The sequence below is a fragment of the Cannabis sativa genome, chromosome 7 (assembly GCF_029168945.1).
Source record: "Cannabis sativa cultivar Pink pepper isolate KNU-18-1 chromosome 7, ASM2916894v1, whole genome shotgun sequence".
Classification (NCBI taxonomy): domain Eukaryota; kingdom Viridiplantae; phylum Streptophyta; class Magnoliopsida; order Rosales; family Cannabaceae; genus Cannabis; species Cannabis sativa.
This window is the reverse complement of record NC_083607.1, coordinates 62,388,044-62,408,969: the sequence shown is the minus strand read 5'-3', so window position 1 is coordinate 62,408,969 and position 20,926 is coordinate 62,388,044. Positions and strand designations below refer to the sequence as shown.

General features: G+C 28.2%; 3 protein-coding genes across 3 annotated transcripts; 1 reads left to right on the top strand and 2 right to left on the bottom strand.

Annotated features, from left to right (window-relative positions):
• Positions 1-3,624: 3,624 nt before the first annotated feature.
• LOC115697377 (galactan beta-1,4-galactosyltransferase GALS3) lies at positions 3,625-6,711 on the bottom strand. The gene is made up of 2 exons (XM_030624356.2): positions 5,238-6,711; positions 3,625-4,194 (listed from the first exon to the last, which is right to left on the bottom strand). The coding sequence occupies exons 1-2, from the start codon at positions 6,545-6,547 to the stop codon at positions 3,849-3,851; spliced, it is 1,656 nt and encodes a 551-aa protein (XP_030480216.2). The 5' UTR covers positions 6,548-6,711; the 3' UTR covers positions 3,625-3,848.
• A 7,368-nt stretch (positions 6,712-14,079) lies between these two features.
• On the top strand, positions 14,080-16,173 carry LOC115698214 (APO protein 3, mitochondrial). The gene is made up of 4 exons (XM_030625413.2): positions 14,080-14,242; positions 14,587-14,996; positions 15,113-15,540; positions 15,612-16,173. The coding sequence occupies exons 2-4, from the start codon at positions 14,614-14,616 to the stop codon at positions 16,019-16,021; spliced, it is 1,221 nt and encodes a 406-aa protein (XP_030481273.2). The 5' UTR covers positions 14,080-14,242; positions 14,587-14,613; the 3' UTR covers positions 16,022-16,173.
• A 956-nt stretch (positions 16,174-17,129) lies between these two features.
• On the bottom strand, positions 17,130-20,556 carry LOC115698143 (zinc transporter ZTP29). Its single transcript, XM_030625321.2, has 12 exons — positions 20,110-20,556; positions 19,798-19,856; positions 19,363-19,455; positions 19,184-19,273; positions 19,006-19,087; positions 18,360-18,415; positions 18,210-18,266; positions 18,090-18,130; positions 17,817-17,884; positions 17,682-17,738; positions 17,469-17,586; positions 17,130-17,369 (listed from the first exon to the last, which is right to left on the bottom strand). Exons 1-12 carry the CDS (start codon positions 20,171-20,173, stop codon positions 17,324-17,326), a joined length of 831 nt encoding a protein of 276 aa, XP_030481181.1. The 5' UTR covers positions 20,174-20,556; the 3' UTR covers positions 17,130-17,323.
• Positions 20,557-20,926: the final 370 nt, after the last annotated feature.

Below are 20,926 nucleotides of genomic sequence, written 5' to 3'. Positions count from 1 at the left end.
TTCCTTTTTTAGAATTATTTAATTATAATTAATTATTTTCTTAAAATAATTAATTAAATATTTAACAAGACCTCTTTTAGCAATTAATATTTATATTTAAATCCTTACTTGAATTATTTTAATAATTAAGCCATTTAATTATCATATTTACAATAAAATTTATTTTTTACAAAAATTAAACTTCTTTTGACACAAATTAAAATTCTCTTCTTATAATAAATTTTTAAATAATTAATTATTTTTAAATTATATTTAATTATTTTGTTACAATTATATGAACTAAGTATGAGGCCTCAAGCTAATCAATCGATAACAAGTGCAGCCATTTTTTTTCTAAAAAATCCTTCAACTTATTTCATTTTTTACTTTTAAAATATTTAAATAAAAAATTAAATAATTAAGTGTAATAATTTAAAATTAAGATTACAAGAATAATAAAATTTAAATTATGAAATTATATGTGTATAATTTTAAATTATAAAAAGTTTTGCTATAAAATTCTAAATAATTTAAGTATAAAAAAATAAATTGCTAAAAGATCCTTATATAGTATTAAATTGCAAAAAATTAATTAATAATTATAAATAATTTAATTTTAAAATATAATTAATCTTAATTAAAGTTTTATAAGGAAATAAATGATTAGGTTACTTTCAGGTTACAAGTTATTTATAATTTATTTTTATTTAATTTCTAAATTAATCACAACCATTTAATAGTAATCCAATGGCTTAAAAAAATGTAACCATGATGGTTACAATAAAAATGTAACCATTGAAACCTCTTCCATAAATATATATATATATATATATATATATTTAGGGCATTTATATATGCTTGCCCCATTGCTATCAGGAGGAGCATTTTTGTTTTGACACTTAAATCAGTTATATTTCAATTTTTTTACATATAGCGGTATAATAAATTATAATTGCTTAGAAATAACTTTAAAACAATTTATTTCACACGTAAACATATCAAATATACTAAAAAATAATTTATTTTGTATTTTTCGTTTGATAAATTAATTATATTTAGAATTTTACAAAAAATTATAGGAGACTCTCAATATTTACTTACTATATAGCTAGTGTTCTAAATTCTTTTCAAATATTATATATTTATATGGGCCAAAAAATAAAAATTATACATACGCGAAAAAAAATTTATTTTTATTAACACTATAAATTATTTAGAATTCTAGAAAAATTTATAAAAAAATCTTAAAATAATTACATAATACATTGTTATATAAATATTTGAATTATAATTTTTCTACCTTCAAAAAATACATGTTCTAAATTTTTTTCACATATATTATATGAAGTTATAATAATAAGCATATGTATATACACAGATACAAAAGCAGGCATATGTATATATAAATAGATACAAAAGCAATAAGATCTATAAATTAATTATAGCTATAGGCATAATTACAAAATTAATGAATTTGCTCAACTTTGTCATGTGTAAAAAGCAAAACAATTATTGTCCCACCCACTATTTCTACTACTAACCAGTAAAAAAGAAATTAAAGATAAGAATAACAAAAACTTTACATTCTTGTAACAAATTAAGAGACATAATAATAACATTTGGTCCATGTATCTAAATTATAGTTCTTTGGTTTGGTCCCAATTCTTATTGGGAAATGGTAAAATTAGTCACCTTATTCTTTTCACTATTCACTATAATAGATTACTATATATTGAAGTAAAATTTTACTAATAGATCAATATCCAATATTACTATGAGTTGTCATAATACTATCCGTGTAACTTTAATTTTTTTCTAAAAAAATTAACAATAATTTTAAATATCATATACTTTACATGGGCGAAGCTACATAAAATAAAAATCCCACTTAAAATTTAACTCAATTATAAATTATTTAAGGTTTATACTAATTATATATCTGGTAAATTATTATTAAATTATATTATTTGTTGTAGTTGAGTCTAAAATTTAAGGAGATTACATGTTCAAAACTCCATATAGTCTATTTTTGTATAATTGTTAGAATTTGAACCTTACAATTAATGTAAAATGTGATTAAATTAAAATTTATTTTAATGTATTTGTGTATTATTTTATTTTTTTATTTTTAATTCTACATTTTTTTTATTAAATGTTGAAATCCATATAATATATAAAAAAAAACTTTACTATTAAGCACCGTGGTGTTTAGTACCATTGTGAAGTAGCGTCGTATAAATATATTTATTAATTTTCTATAATCATTATTAAAAGAAAAATAATTGGAATTCGATATTAAATTATATCAATAATTTATAACACTTTATAAAAAAGTACTAAGCACTATGAATATCCTTTTACATTATTTCACTGTAAAAATAAATAAGTCCCACTTAAATTTTATTTCTAACTTTGTACCTGCTATCTCGTGGTATTACTAGTGCTTAAAACCACTAGTACCTAGCTAATGTATGTCCCATTTTTCTATTATTTATGAGTTTAGAATTTGATTTCTATGAATGTTTATTTTTGTTTTAAGTTGAAGAACAAAAAAGACCTAGTAGAAATAGTTAAGTCACTATCAAGTGATAAGTGAATGTATAGTAAAAACCAATAATATTTTGTTATATACTTTGGAACACTATTCTTTTTCTTCAAAGTGGTCCTCTCTCTCAAACCCAAAGCAAAAGTAGTCTCTATAATAAATTTGAAGCCAAAAACACTCTATAAAGTATAAAGATCTAATTTTGTGGCATATAGGATTTAATAACTTAGCTTAATTAATGTAATTTTATTCATAATAGTTGAAAATTGGCATCTATAAACAAGGGCATCATCATCCACATATCTCTAATTATAACTAACAATTATTAAGAGAAAAGTGGCATGAATAATTTAAAGCCTAGCTAATAAAAGACAAAGGTTCCTTGAAATACAAGGGAATAATTATGGTAAATATAAAAATAGACTTTTTTCTTATTTATTTATTTATAATATAGGACATATTAGTAAGTAAATAATGATTGGTTGGTGGGTTCTTCTTTTAACCTTTACCTTTGGCCAATTCTTTCTTTCTCTCTTTTATCATTTGTGCTTTATGGTTAAGGATGAGACATGTCACCACACCACATGCTCTTTGACTTAAATATACATAAAGAATTGCTAAATGGTACTATTGTCCAATACTTTTTTCGGTGTCATAGTGTTATTGGTGTAATTAAATATTAAATCCGTATAATTTAAGAAAATAACTTTTAAATAATATCACTAATTAATTTTAAGACACCACTTATAAAAAGTGTTAGACACTATTAATACCCAATATATATCTATATATATATAGTATATATATAGCAATAAGGGAAAGCAAAATACACTTTTATTGAATTATTCCAATATACCCACTTTCACATAAACAAAAATCCATATTTATACATTTGCATAATTACAAAGATAGCAAAGCAAAGCTGGCCATGAGCTAAAGCACACAACAAAGTAATCTATAGACAAAAGCAGCACATTTTCCATCAAACTTGAGGGGTCCCTCTTTACCGACACTTCAATCAATCCAATTCATATATATATATATATATATATATATATATAATACTTAATAAATTTGCTGTTGTTTTTAAACAAAAAGAATTAATGCAAAAGAGGGTCTCATGTGATATAATGTACCACACTGTATCTATACTCAAAAATAAGAAAAAAAGGAAAATGCTATATTACAAGTAAGAACCTTCCCATCCCAATCCCAACCCCCACCCACCAAAGAATCTCTCTTTTTCCCTTGTACATCATTCAATCTAATTAACAACAAATTAATAAAATAAAGGGTATCAATATCATGTGATCATTCTTATTTATTATTGACGAGTTTTCTGTAATCTTGTTCCAATCATTCTCAGCTCAAATTTCTTGACAACACCAGCAATGTCTCTCATTGTTGTGTCAAGTTTATAAGGGTTGTTTTCGAAATTGATACTACTCCAATTACCAAGGTTCCTGCAGGGCTCTCTTCGGTTAGCTATGGTGCCGTGGTAATGGTAGTACATGATCCGTCCCTCGGTTTTGTGTGTGGTCTTTCCAGCCAGGTTTTGTGACATGTGAACCCCTGTTGCATAGAGGTTGCGAGGCTGCACCGCGTATTTTCGGTCCCTCCTTATTCCTTTTCTTACATCTTTATACACAAGCTTCTCAAAACCCCATTTCCTGCAATGGTTTTTTTGTTCACATTTACAACTAATCAAAAACACTTTCACATGATGATATGGCCAAATAAGTCAAATGGGGTATTTTAGTTATTATTATTACTTAAGCATATAATCTTGCTAATCAAGATATGTGTCTTATTATCAAACCTAATAGTCAACACTGAATCACGAGAAGGCAACATCAACACAATGATATTATAAGTCACTTTCTCATTCTATTTTCTCATTGTTGTTTTGGTCAAAATAAATTAATTAAAGGTTTAAAAAATGACTAGTTACCGTTAGTAACAATCTAATCCTAGATATTCTTCATTATGTCTAGATTTACATCATTTTCTTTTGACATATTTTCAAATATGGTATCATTGTGGATCTAATTTATCTAAACCAAAAACAACTCAACATTGTTTACACACATTAATGATTGAATAAGGTAAAGGTTAAATACTATAGATCAACAAAGAAGAAGTTAATCAATACCAAAAGTCCTAATCACATGAATAAGGAAATTGTCACTTTTAAAAGGAAAAAAAATTGAAATGAAACACACCCCATTTCCAGCTGCCATTTGTTAGAAAATCAAAGAAAGAAGAATCTAATATATCATCTAAAATCATTTAAGCATATGCATGTGTCTGTCCTACTAATAATACCTCCAAACACACTCACACACATACCACCAAACCACTTGTGTCTATCTAAACACATTTTCAACCTATCAAAAGTTTTCCAATCACATGAACAAGAATATATTATAACAGTGTGGTTTAAACCCAAAAACAACAACAATAAGTGTAATTAAACTAACAATCTAAAGTTAATAAAAATTGAATCTTCAATTCCACCAAACCACTTGTGTCTATCTAAACACATTTTCCACCTAGCAAAAATTTCCAATCACATGAACAAGAATATACTATAACAATGTGACAAAAATACCCAACTTGGTTTAAACACAAAAACAACAACAATAAGTGTAATTCCACAATCTAAAGTTAATAAAAATTGAATCATTATTAACTCATAATAAAAAATCAATACCTGTAAGTTTTTCCAGCATCGGCAGAGAGACAGAGCTTACTACTCATAGGCATCTGTTCAATAGTGAATTGATTGTAATCTGATAAAGATTCAAGAACAGTTTTAATGGTGTTCTTAGGTGGAATAAACAAATACTCATCAACATCAAAGAAGAACATCCACTTAGCCATAAACTTATACCGATGCAAACAATCATTCACAACCATAAATTGATTATGATAATAACCATCAAATCTCTCCTGATCTCTTATATCTTGTAAAGTCACATAACCAAGCTCAATCCATGGCTTCAAAACCTCCATAACCTCTTCATGAACCCCACCAGCATCATGTATAACAAAATGAGATCTTGGCCCAAATAATCTCACATGATAAGCTAACCATTCTCTAACTCTCTGTGGACTCAAGCTTCCGTACAGTGAAGACCCACAATAGAAATAATCATATTTAGGTTTTGAACTGAAAAGGGCAGTGTCCAAACTTCCTGGAGCTTCAGTTAAGGCTTCAATTCTGTCGGTTACGTTGAATTTCCGGTCACCTGCGCCGGAAGTTGAAGCGTAGAGGACTAATTTTCCACCGGAATTATCAACATTGATATTCTCTGAGAAAGTACAGTTGACCACCACGACTGTGTAGACTCTTCCGTAACCCCAATCTGGAAGGATCTTGTACCCAACAGTTGAGATAACGGAGGAGGGAGAAGAATTCTGCAGCCATTGACACTCGTAAGTTGGGCTTCCGTAAACGTGAAGGGGTTTCGAAGCTATTGCAACAATGGCGAAGGTGTTAAGTCCTCCTCTGTAAGTTCCCATGGTGATGAAGTTGTAAGCAGCTGAACCGTAAGGATTGAATGCCCTTTTCAAAACCCCATTAGGGAGAAGCTGATCTTGCTCTGTTGCCGGCGCCGGCGGCGGAGACGGCGGAGGCGGAGGTGGTGAAATCGGAGAAGAAGAAGAAGAAGAATTAGAAACGATGTCGTTTAATTTAGAAGAAGAATTAGTTACGACGTCGTTTAGTATAACATAATTATTAGAAGAAGAATTAGAAACGATGTCGTTTTGAGGAACGTAATTAAAAGAAGAAGAAGTGTTTGAAACGAGATCGTTTTGAGTTTGTGAAGTTGAAGAAGCGACTCTGGAAATACAGACACGGAGATCGGAGGTGGAGATGGTGAAACGAGAAGGAAGGAACTGGAGAAGTGTAGCTATGGAGCAGAGGATAAGTAAAGCTGTGAGAATGAGTTTAAGCTCAGCTGCGTAACTCCATACTACTTTCACTAACACTTTCCTGTTCTCTCTTTCTTTCGCCATTGATGATGAAATGGGTTTCTTCTTCTGTAAATGGGGTTTTCTTCTTCTTTCTTCTTTCTTTCTCTGAAGAGAGAGAAGAAAGTTGCAGAGAAATCTCTCTTTCTCTTTCTCTCTCTAACAGTACGAAACCTCTCTCTCTCTCTCTCTTTCTTCTCTTTCTCAGTCTTTTTATGTTGTTATTTTTCTCTGTGTGGGGTCCACTCTTTTTTCTTACTTTCCTTTTTTATTTTCATTTTTATTTATTTGTTTATTTAAAATTTATCAATAAAAAAAAATACCATGTGAATGTATGATTACTATTGTTCTTATTTGTTTTAGGTAACTTAAAGTCAAAAAAGGTAATTTGTTGAAAATAGTTTTTATAAGCCTTTTCTTTGTAATTTTTGATTTAAATAAAAAAAAAGGTAATTTGTGAAAATACAATCTTTATCCTTCAATAAAAATTACATTTATTTGTTTATTTAAATTTAAAATAATTTATAGCGAAAATACTTAAATTTAACTTTCAGTTGTAGATAAATATTTAAATTTAATTTTTAACGGTAATACTATTTAAATTATATTTTTGAAACTTCAGTAGGTACCTAACTATTAAGTTTTAGAAATATAACTTAAGTATTATTACTGTCAAAAATTAAACTTAATTATTTATCTACAATTGAGAGTTAAATTTAAATATTTATACCGTAAATTAGTTTAAATTTTATCAATAAATTACTATGTGAATGTATGATTACTTATTATTTTTATTTGTTTTAGGTAACTTAGAATAGAAAAATGTAATTTGAGAAATTAGTTTCCAATATGTCTTTTCTTTGTAATTTCCCATTCAAATATAAGGAAAGGTAGTATTTGTAAAATATAATTTTTATTTATAACAAATATTTTAAAAAAATATTTTTCTTTTGTAATTTTCCAGACAATTTTGATTTTTTTTTAGGGCTTTGGCCGTAAATATAAGCATAATGTAATGAAAGTGTTATTTTTAATATTTGGAATAATAAAAATGTAAAAGATTAATATAATAAAGTGAAAATAATTGGAGTGAATAAGAAAAAAGGTGAAAGAAATAAATAGCACAAAAAAACAAGAGACAATAGGTAGGTATTATTATTGAAGGAACACCTAAAGACACCTTCATTTTATATTATTAAACTAATTAATTATGCAATTTATTTTTATTAGGCTTGGAATAAATACAAAAGTATATAGAATAATATTAAAAAAAACAATTATTTATTAGTTTAATAAAAGTTCAATAATAAAAGTGGTGCTTTCACAATTTTCAAAGAAAAAAGCTACACATTAATATCGTATGACAAAAGCAAGCCACCTCTAAATAGGTGTCTTATTTTACTAATTTAATTATTTTCCACTTAATTACTAATTACTCATTAATATTATATTTATCTATACATATTCCTTTTCCCTATTATATATCCAATAAAATAAATAAATACCACCATAAGAAATAAATAAATAAATAAATACCAATTACTCTCATTTATTTATCCTTACATCTTAATTAATTCATTAATAGTTATGTTTTTTTTAATGAAACAAACATTGTGCATTGTTGGAAGATTTAAGTTATTAAAATGATAATTGTTAAAATATATTATTGGTGCTTAATATTTTTTTCGGTGTTATACTATTATTGGTATAATTACAAAAAAAAAAAGTATTGAGTCTAATGTAACTTAAGAAAATAATTTTTAAAAAATATCACTAACCAATCATATGACACAACCTATAAAAGGTATTGGACACCACTAGTACCCAATAACAATTCTGGAAAGAAAGTTTTTATAGTGTTTCTCTATTTTTCTTTTCTTTTTTTTTTTAAAAAAAACAAATTTAACTCCTATATATATTTTGATCGAATATGCTATTAAAAAATATTCTTACCAAAACTAATTAGTATAAGATACTATATTAAATCTATTTTGTATAATACAAACTTTGAATTATTATTTAACAAAGTGTAAGGATTAAATTAGTATTTTTTATACAATAAAATATAATAAATTACAATGTTTGAATTGAATAATATTTATTTGTTACAACACCGTTATTTTTAATTACTCATATTTTATTAGTTAAAAAAATAATATATTTAGAACTAAGCTCAAATCTCTATGGAACATTTGTTTTTGACATTTTTCATTTTCAAGGCACATTAAATAATTATTTTTAACATGATCTATTTTTTTTTTTTTTTTGAGAACGGCTGCTATTTAATAATAAAATATAAGGTATTTTTTAAGAAATTATATTCCACAAAATAAGAAGGAAAAATCTAAAATAAATGTGTTGGAGCTTTCAATAATTTTCACATAAAACATTTTGTTTTATTTGCCAAAACATCTTATTCAACTACCATGATGAATAATTGAATATGTCAAAAAAAAAAAAACAATAATGTAAATTATTTTAAAATAATTAAAATACAAAAATCTAGATGCATGGGATGGTGTAGAAATAATAATTAATAATTTAAATGTCAGATGAATATTTAAATATTTCTTAATTTTGTTTTTAAGTGAGTAAAATGTTGGAATGAATTGAGGAACAATGTCTTATTGGACACAGGTTCTAGAATAATATCCCTAAAATAATAAAATTAAAAAATATATGTGGGGTAAATAGTAAAAAATAAATAAAACAAGATAAGATAAGGTTACAAAAGATTAATAAAGAGAAAAGAAAAGGAGGCATGCCCACGTGGAAGTGAAATGAAAAGCTTAATTTTTTTAATATTTATTTTTTCTTTAAAATTAAAAAAAAAATTATTACTATTTACTATTATTATAGAGTAATTGGCAGTAAAAAAAAAATTTATCTTTAAATTTTATACACTTAGTTTTTTAATTTTTTAGCAAAATTCTTTAAGTTTTTATTTTTTGACAATTTAAAGCATCGGTTAAATATCGAGAAAAGTTGAAGAATATTTATTTTTTATACATTAATTAAATATACCTTCAAATAAATTTAATTTAAATATATCTCTTCGAAGATGGACGTGTAAGTTTGTAAAAAGTTTAAGCAAAATTTTGATTAGAGAAAAATATAGACTATCATAAAGTGATATGAATAAAATTAGCAGAATAATTAAAAAAAAAAAGGTAAACATGATAAATTTTGAAAAAGAGGGTATAAATTAAAGATATTAATTTAAAAAAAATATGTAGTATATTTTTTTTTTTAAAATATTAGTGTTAAATGCTAACTAAATAATTACTATATAAATTTGTATATGTATAAAAATAAAATTATAAATTAAATATTAATAATAATTAAATTAATATTTAATGATGATATCTTAAAACTTTAGAATTTTATCAAAAAATTAATAAATAGGCTAAGTATAAAAAATCAAAACGGTTTCACTATAAATACCTCTTACTATTATTATTATCTTATTTTATTTTGTATTATATAAAAATAAATAAATAAAATTTGATGCTTATGTGTGCTGTCCAAACGACTCTTGTCCGTTGCCGTCGCAGAGCTGAGCTGGCATTTTATGGACAATTTTACCCTTTCTTCTAATAATTTTGTTACTAATCACCTTTAACTGCCACGTGGACTTTGAATTCTCCACCACGTTTCCTGTCGGTGAGATTATTAATGTTTTTTAATATATTTTTTTTATCTCTGGAATTTCATGGTTCACAAAATTATATATTAATATATTTATTAATTTTAAAAATAACAAAAATAATAATAAATAAAAAATAGAATGAATAATAATATTTGGAGGGTAGTAGGGCCCATGGAGAGAAACGCGTCAGCCCATAATCGACGGACGGCGGGTTTGTTGAGGGGACCGCGTTGGGCCCATTCTCTGACCTTTATTGCGGCCCATATGTACTTTCCATATAATCTTTTACTGTTTTACCCTTTGATGTCTCTTCCTAGCAACTTATTGGTAAGTAAATAGTATTCATTTATTAATTACTCGTTTTTGTGGTTAGGTAAATAATATTCATAAAAGGCAGGCATCCACCTCTTGAGCTTTGAGAGAGGAAGTTTCCATTAACTTGTTTCTGAATTATTATTAGAATCCTCTTATTCATCCTGACTATCCCGACCATTCGAATTCATGTGGTAAATATAGGTTAGTCGATAAATTTACAAATAGATATACCAACCAACCTGCATTTGACACGCAAATCAAGTAATCAGAATACTCTTGACAAATAGATGATGTCCTCGTTATACTTTTTAAGTTAATGTAAATTATGTGTTAGATTTAAGTGGAGGATGATGGTATATTGGACAATATCCACTCATAAAAGTAGGTACATTTTAGTAAAATATAATTTGAAAGTATTTTTAATTAATGAATACAAAAAAGAAGTATTCCTCAACTTATCTAAGAATATAAATACTAACAACTAAGTTATACTAGTCCAAAGAAATCAATTTTAAATGACATTAGTTCTCAATATATTAATATAAGTCTCTTTCTATTGTTTTGACATCAAATAATTTCTAAAATTAAACTTCAAAGCATTGTTAATGTTGATTGATCGATTTCGATTTCCTTTTGACCCCTTTCAATTTCAATATATGCATTCAAAATTTTCGGTTAGTGAAAAACGTTTTTGTTGAAAAATCAAATATAATACATTTCAATTTTCTTTAAAAGTCAAATGAGATCTCAAGTTTAAAAAATATATGATACAAAATTATGAAAAATATATTTTGTTTGTATATATAATAATAATTATGAAAGAGAGATGGGCTATTTCCATGCATGCAAAATCATAATAAATATACGGAAATGCAATACCTATACGTACAAATATATATGAGTCATATAATTTGTGTAACATATATTTACATAAATGGTTTTGTTTAATTAAAAATTAAAATGACTTGTGACAAAGTATTACTAATACTATTATATATTTATTAATCAAATCAAAGCATTATTGTTTTTGTTGGCAAAATTCGAACCACCAATTATATATATTAATATTATAATGTTACATACATAAATGTGTGTGTATATATATATTTATATATAAAATATACGTACACTCAACACAAATACACATGAAATCTTATCAAACCAAATAGTAAAATTATTGGAAATTTTTTAAAAGTAATATTAACAATGTAGTGGTGGGAGTGGGGTGATAATAATGATCGAAAGGACTAATAGGAAGAAAACAAAAGAAAAATAATTGCAAAAATAATTGTTTACGTGGATGGCTAACAAAATTTCAATAAATAGTTTGTCTATTTTGTTTGTTTGATTGATTGAAATATATATATGTCACTATATATTATTGCAAATATTATTATTAGTTGAGTCTTCTCTTGAGTATTAATATATATCTATATGTAAATATTTGTATTGTACTTGCATAACACAATTTATAGCACAAGATTAATTTGGACACATGCATGGGCTCCTCCTAGTCCTACATATAAATCTACTTGTTCAAATTACTAACCTAATAAAAATCTAACTTACCTATACCTTAGTTATTAAAATACATCTTTCCATTATTATTAGCTAACACCTGAACTAACGAATATTAAAAAACTGCATGAATTATTGAGTAGCACTAAAATACCACTTGAAACATCGCAACATACATTACTACAAAAGACACTTTGATATCCGTTGAAGTTTCGTTTATTTTAAAAAATTGACACTATAAAGTATCCTAATTTTAGGTATTGGTTTAAAACTAATATTCGAATAACCTAATGTAGTGTCATTTAGTATACCAACACTAAAACCTAAACCGAGATTTACGAGTTATAAAAAACACCTACATTATCTTGGTTTATAACCGAAACTTAAAGCTCATTTTGTACTCCAACACTAGCTTCATAAGATAGCATATTGATATTTTTGTTGTCTGTGGAAGAATTTAACAAGTTCCGTGTTTCGTAAGAGAAAATACTAGATAAGTTGTGCAATCCTACATTACTTAGAAAATGTCAAGTGTGATGATTCTGAGACTGTGTAGGTATGAAGTTATACAATTGAAGAGAACTTAAATATATTAATTGGTACTATACTTAAATAGACTGTGTAGGTGTGATGTTTTTATATTGTTTTCTAGTAGCCCATTACAAAAAAACTCCTTAAAAGATTAGTAATAGACTTTGTTAGTGTGTGGGTTACACCATTTAGGAGAATACGAAATAGCATAATAAGAGCCAACACATACTGCAGCTAAAAATTTACATAATAGACTAACAATTTGAAAAAAAATATAAAAATACATTAACATGATTTTTTATTTTTTATTTTTATGCTTTAAGTTCTTTATTTACATAAATCTATCTTCAATAAAAACATTAAACTGTTTTATAGCTGTTTTATATTTGTATTATAGTTATCATGAGATACTTTTTAATTGTTTTATAGTTTATTTATAGTTTTCGTGAGGTTGATTTCTCGTTGAGTTTAATTGCTTTCTTACTTTTTGTTAGACAAATGTATTTTTGTAATTTAAAACTTTACAAGTGTACTTCCATAAATAAAAATTTTAGACTATAAAATTGTAAATAAAACATAGAGAAAAAAAATTTGAAAATTTTCCTAAATAAATTACATCCTCAATAATTAGTGGAAGAACAATATAGATTATTAACCCAATTACACACAAAGCTAAATATTATTTTGGACTTTGTGTTTGTAAAAATTATTAATTAGACTATTTGTTTTGTTAAATAACAAAAATAAACCTTGTATTTTTTAAAATGATACAAAAAGAGCCCTAAATTAATTTTTTTGTCAAAATAAAACTTAATAATAATCTAATTTATGATAAAATTAGTTATATTTTCTTTTATTCGTGCTAGGAATTGTCTTCAAATTGGTTATCTTAAAAAAGAATTATCAAAAATTGAGCTTAGATTCCTATTTGTATCGTTTTAGAAAATACATGATTCATTTTATCATTTAACAAAATAAATGACTCAATTTATAACTTTTGGCAAAAATAGTATTTACCCACAACTAGGGATGTACTTTGTATACGACCTAACCCAAACAATCTACTCAAACCAAATCGAGGTAACACGACAAAAAATACAAACTGAAAAACTAAACAAAAATATAACCGGCCCAATTTTTATATTAGGGAGATTAAAATTAGAGGAAATTACACTCTATACCATTTTTATATTGTCCTCTTTTATTTTTACCTTCTTTTTTAAAATCTATCATTTTTACCTCTTTTTTTAAACATTGTACCGATTTTGCCCCCGTCACTTCATGATACTCTCCATGTGATTCTCTTATGTAAGGGTATTTTGGGTACAATACATATAAAAAGAGGTATGTTTCAAATAAATATAAAATTAGAGGTAAATTTAATTAATTGATCAATAAAAGAGGCATTTTTCAACTTACCCCTTAAAATTAATACTAATATACTCATTAACCTAAACTAACTCGACCAACTCAATTGAAAAATATTTTTTATATTAATATTTATATTTATAAAAAATAAAAAAATTACACTACTATATTTGTGTTATTATTACAATTTTCTTTTAATTGAGCTAGTTGAATAAAATGTGAACAGAACAAACCGAGCATAGGATACATAGAATCGAATGGTAAACCCCAGCCACGCCTCGCCCACTCTGCTCCGGTGGGTTCCAAGCTCCACCACCAACCCCTTCAAGCTCTTCATTCAGTCCAGTATATGATCAGAGGTGATTTATGGTCCATATAATGCCTGTTTTGTTTGCTTATGTTTTTCCATTCCATGTGCCTTGATGATTGCCCTGCAAGTGTTTGATAAAATGATTCAAAGAAACTACACACTTATTTAAATAAAGAAAAAAAAGTTCAAACTAGCTAGTGATGGAGTTTGCTGACTTTTTATTAATTTGTATTATATATCTTGCAATTTGTTTTGTTTGATTTAATTCTGAGCATTTTGGTCTGAATTGTGACAAAATGAACTAGTAATGTTAGAATGAAAATTTAATTGAGTTAACAAAAATCAAGAGCTTCTTGATCTTGATTTGATTAAGATTTGATCCAATTTTGACAGTTAATGGGCCAATACTTGTGAGTTGCAATGTTTCACAGACGAGTTCAAAGCATTTCATACCTGTTTGAGCTAGTAACCCAAAAAAACTCTTTACAAAAACTGACTGCTAGTGGTGAAATCGAGCACTCTTATGTTCGGTTCTCAACTGGGTCTACTCTTACTGAGGTGCCCCGAAAGCTTAAGAGGAACGAGAGAAAGCCATTAGTTAAAACTTTTAATGAACTCAAACGCGAGGCTAGATTGAAGAGAAAAGAAAGAGATGATGTGAACGAGATAAGCCTACATCCTCCTCATAACGGGTTGTTAGTTAAGGGTTTAATCCCGGTTGCTCACAAAGTTTTGGCTGCTAGATCCGAGCTAGTGTCATGTGTTTCGAGGGTAGCCAGTAGCATTGCTATATATTCATGCAGGTATGAAACTATACTTCATTTTTCTATCTGTAGTTAGAGATGCATAGTCCATATTTTCAGTTGGGTCGGGTTTGAGTTTGGCATTGGATATTCCAACATTTCAATCTTTTGGATAGGTTGTGTGAAGAGGTTCATGTTGGCCATCCACCCCATAAAATTAGAACATGTGATGTTCCCGGTAGCTTAACAAACAAAGTGCATACTTGGACAAGAGGGGGTGTAGAACATGTATTGCCCGTCGTTGAATCTTTTCATTTGTATGACCGAATAGGAAGAGCCGTTTCACATAACGAACGGCTTGAAGTGGATAGGATCCCTGCAATTGTTGAATTGTGCATTCAAGCTGGGGTGGACATACCCGAGTACCCTACAAGGAGAAGAACCTGCCCTGTTTATAGTGTTGCAGGTAGAATTATGGATTTCGAGAAGAAGTTTCCTAAAGAAGAATCTTTAGGAGAAGATATCTATGCATATGGGTTCTGGGAAAAGAAATCCTCAACACATCATAACAAGTCTATAGAGTTCAATTCTGACAACTTAAATGGTATGCTTTCCTCTAAATTTTGCTTATGTATTGGTTTTTAATTGTCAACTGATGTTGTTGTGATTTTGCAGCCATTGCTACTCGAGGAATGAAGGCGTGGGAGACAATGCGGTATGAAGGATCGAAACTCATGGAGAAGTATGTTGCTCAAACTTGTGGATACTGTTCAGAGGTTCAAGTTGGTCCTAAAGGTCATCGAGTAAGGGATTGTCAAGCTTTCAAGCACCAAATGAGGGACGGGCAACACGCATGGCAGGAGGCAACAATCGATGACATAGTTCCTCCCGTGTATGTCTGGCATGTTAAGGACTTCGAAAGAGAAGAGCCGTTAGAACATAGTTTGAGTAGGTACTATGGTAAATTACCAGCGGTGGTTGAGCTGTTTGCGCGTGTTGGTGCACGTGTGGGCGAGCAGTACTCGTCTTTGATGAGGGAAGATGTTGCAGTACCAGAATTAGATGAATTAAAGTTGGTTGTTTAAGCCTAGGCTGCCTTTGCTGGTGGAACATAGTTTGAAGTTTGATTAAGTGTAGTTGCTTGTCATGTAAGTAAGTGTTTTTGGTCAAAACTTTGTAACCTTTTCTTCAATTAATTTATTAAATTTTACAATCTCATAAATAATAAGAAATAAAATGTGTAATTAAATTCAACACGATTTAAGAAGACAACCATGACTTAATTGCATCACAATTAATTTCTAAATGCTTACTCAAAGGTCCAATTTTTTCCACTTGGATTGAAAATTATTATAGAAATGTTTAATATTGGAAAATAAATAATGTCAATTGGTGTTCAAAATTTAAAATTATGAAATATATGATAATTTACAAATTATACAAACTACTAATGGGTATTCCTTTTTCTTATTATTGGAATTTATATTAATAGATAAATTGGAAGTAGTTTATTATCTCTTATTTATCAAGCAAAATTAACAATAATAGGCTAACTAAATCGTCTACAATAATTAAGAATTTTCTTTTAAATTACATTTTTAACTAAATGATCTATAAACCGCGAACTTCAAAGTGTCAAAATAATGCGAAGAATATTAAATTTTCATTTCGAATGAACATGTGACATATCACATCTATTAATGGCAAGCAAACCAAAAATCTTCTAACAAAAATTAGGTAAAAACACTCCAATCGAACTAAAATAAAAGAGAATAACATGACAAACCATATTCAAAATTGAAAATCGAAGAATCAAAGTGTCAAATGACAACACGAAGAATCTCGAACCAACCTATACACCCAAATTCAAAAAAAAAAAAAATTGGAGATCAAACAAGGGTGTAACAACATCATTAATTAAGATGTTCTAAATTGTAAAAGAGTTTTAAGATATATACCATCATAATTACTAATTAAGCTTTCTAATTAGTAAACTAGATCTCCCAATGGAAAAAGGACCTAGTAAACTAGACATGAATAGGGAGATTAAATAACAATTTTTTATCATCTATTTACTATAATAAAGCCAACTCTTCTTTTTCTTTTTCAAATAAATAAAAATAGTTTTGACAATTGTTCTTATATAATATTTACTAGTTGGAGTATTAAACTTGTTTGGTAAGGTATAAAACATGCACAACAGGGTCCATATTCTTTATTTATTTACAAGATTAAGATAGAAAATTAGAAATAAAAAGTGCAAAGTAAAAAAAAAAGAAAAAATCCATTTTGGTGTTGAATCATATCTTAATAAAATCAGTTAAGAAAGTTGGCTATAATTGTAAGTTTATTCAATGCAGAATCCTGATACAAATTGACCATTTACTCTACAAGCTCATCTCCTTAGGCAAGCTGATTTCAAGAAAATATAAGCTGCAAAAACCCGAAAAAATAGAAAATAACACACAATGAGAACCCTCAAACTATATCGAAATCTCGTTCTTTCAAAGGATGGAAATTATGTTTTCTTACCTTGCTGACATGAAAGCCATTCCCAAGAACACCGCCTTTATAGATTGCTTTTGCCCCGCATATTCAAACGCCAATGGAAGCATCTCATGCAGAGTTAGAAAAGCCATCACTCCACCAACTGTTAGAGAAAAATTGTAAGAAAATCCAAGAATTTATCTCATGTTTATGTGTTTAGTAATTAAAGCAAGTCTTATCATCATCATCATCACTAACCTGCTCCAAGAAGGCCTTCAAGAATTTCGGGATTCAAGTTGCTTGGGAAAAGATAGGCTGCAAGTAAAGGAAACAATTATAGAACGCCCTGAGTAAGGATCAGCCTTGCTTCGATTCAAAAAGAATTTCACCTACCCACAATTATAACACCCAAAGGTTCAGCAAAACCAGAAAGTGTTGCCAATTTGAATGCCTGCCATTTGCTGTGAAAGATTAACAAATAAGTAATTTTAGTTTATTGAAAAAAAACAGATTATAATATCACAATTCAAACCAAAAACAATGAACATATCAACAACCTCAAAACAAATTTTTGGAAAGTGAAATACTTTCTAGGGAGATACCAACCTATGATTAGTGTGTCGATAACTAATAATGCAACTCAGCTTACAAAATACATAAACTCACCTTTGAGTTGCAAAGTAAACTGGAAGTGCAACCGCAACGCCCTAAAGAAAAACAAGAGGTTAAAGAGAAAGAAACACAGTTTGATGTGTCATAAAACAGTGAGCAATTCACTTTCTGTACCTCGGGGATGTTGTGCAAAGCGATCGCCAGGGCCAAGTTGACACCGACACGAAGACCCTATAAAGAATTGTGGGGAAAGAAATAATCAGATGATCATAAGCAATGCACACAACAGAAAACACAGAACAGACTAAAGAATATGTTTCCCACCTTCATGGATCCAAGGAACACTGCCATTCCTTCTGGAAAATTGTGCAAGCTTATTCCTACAACTCGGAAATGGTAAACAATTCATTATGTAGGAATAAGTCAGACTTTTATTGGATGAGAAGTTGAGAACTTGAACTATGATATTTATCCATCTTAAAGTGCAATATAAATTGCTCAAATGAACTAAATAAGCAATGTATGTTTTTAAGTTTTATCTATAAAAATTAGGGTAATTAGAATTTTTGTCCCCTGAACTTTTCAGGCCGTTAAAAATTCTCTTTGAACTATTGCGATTGTTGAATTTAGGGACTTTTATCTAATTTTACTAATCGAAGTCTGACGTGGATGAAAGTTCCGTGGCCACAATTTGATACATGTCAAAACTCGGGAGGTACGATATTGCAGATATCAAAGTTCAGGGGGTACGATTTGGTAATAGACAATCGTTACTTTAGTAAAATTAAATCCAACAATCACAATAGTTCGGGAGGAATTTTTAACGGCCTAAAAAGTTCGAGAATATGATTTGATATATGTCAAATTTCGTAGGATAAAAATCCTAATTGGCTTAAAAATTATAGTAAATAGCAAACTCAACTTCAATTCAATTCCACAGATTTTTCATAATCAAACAAGAAGGCCATACCTATTGCTGTGACAATTCCACTATATAAGACTTGACGACGATGCTTTTTCATGATATCCTTGCCACCTTCATCCCCATTTTTCTGTTCTCAAAAACAATATCTCCCCCATCAACATGTCTTCTACATTAATTTATATTGCATAACAAAAGAAAGAAAGAAAGAAAGAAAGAAAGGAACCTTTTTATCTTTCTTATTTGGAACAGGAGCAAGTGATGGCTCTGGAATAAAATTAGCAATCACAGCAAAGAAAATAACACCCGAAAAAAACTGTGGAGAAACAAAGTAGAATTTAATTACAACTACAAACATAAATAGTTTCACATGATTTAAGGGTAAAGTTTAGCAGATTATGTTACCCATAAGTTTCCTTTTAAGAAGCCAATCGAGTTTATCGCGTTGTGAGCTAAATCCAAGAATGATATGCTCAACATTAGACCTGCAGCAAAGCCCTGCACATACAACATTTAGAGACAAACACTGCTGATTTTCGAACTCTTTTTTCTGTTTTCAAGAAAGAGAAAGAGGTCACTTGTCTTAGACTGATTCCTTCCCAAGTTTTTTGAGAAGCCTTACTTATGGCGGAGGAAAACCGTGGTACAAAGATAACAACATAGCAAAGATAACCTTAACCTCGCTCTCTAGTATTCAATTGCTAAAATTCCATTCTACTTAGTTTAGTTCTGTATTAATTCACTCTTAATCTTAAAATACAATAAAGACAAGTGCCTAATTCAAAAACTATAAGCTTAAATGTGATGTTATAAACAAACTAATAAGTAAACTAAATTCACCTGAAGAAGCCCAAGCATCTTCAAATTTGGAGTTGGATTGAGAATCACTAAAATTGCACCTGTTCCACAATGATATCAAAATCAAAATTAGATTACAAAACACAACAAACAACCAATAAGAAACCATTATCAGGAGATTAAAAAACTCAATTTATACAAAGTGGGTTTTTTCATTATGCTAAAAATGGAGACTTTACTCGAATGAAAACACAAAAACTAGAAGGTGCCCATTTAGAAAATTGTACAAAATCACTGAATTATAACAACAGAAATGATCCCAGAAGAGTTGAATTGGGAAATAAACTGACTGACCTATAGAAGTACTGAGTCCCCCAACAAGTGAGAGGGCCAGAGCAACCAAGACCTGAGAATCCATTGTGGTCTATCTAGAAACTCAAAGATCAGATTTTTAGGGAAGAAGGAATGTTTTAATTGAACGTGTTAGACGTAATATATATGAAGGCTAAAAGGGAAAACTAGAGAGAAGGTTTAATGAAGAGAATTTGTGTGGTTGAAGAAAGGGAAAGAGATGGTTTGGAGTGGTGGTGTTACTCTGATCTCCACCAATTCCTTTCCTTGTGTTTCTTCTTCGTCTTCTTCTTCAATAGACATTAGGGTTTGTTTAATGAAACTCATATAATATTATCCCTAAACTTTCATGGAAGTCACCTGCTACGCCATAACCCATTTCCCATGCCATCTCTTATTTTTAAAGTTTTAATTTTTAATTTTTATTTTGTAAAGTAGATACATTTAATTTAATTTAATTTGATTTAAATGGGCATTTGGGATTTAGGTTTCAATTGTATTTTGCTGAAATTTAGTGGCTTTAATTTTCAAATTTCAGTTCAATTTCTCTTTTTTGGGATACAATGTAAGGTAGCATCAAATCAAATCAATACAATGTTATTATGTTAAGTTTTGATCTTTTTTGGTTGCAGGAGCCAAAGGATATGGATATCTTCATTGCATTTGAGATTTGCATCTTTTGGATTTAAGTAGTATTCAGTCAATACTTTACTTTCCAATCCCATGATGATCATTTAGTTTTTGTTTTATGTTTCATGTTCACTATTATAATATGTTAATGTTATTGTATTATGAATGTTAAAGTTTTGATCTTTCTTTT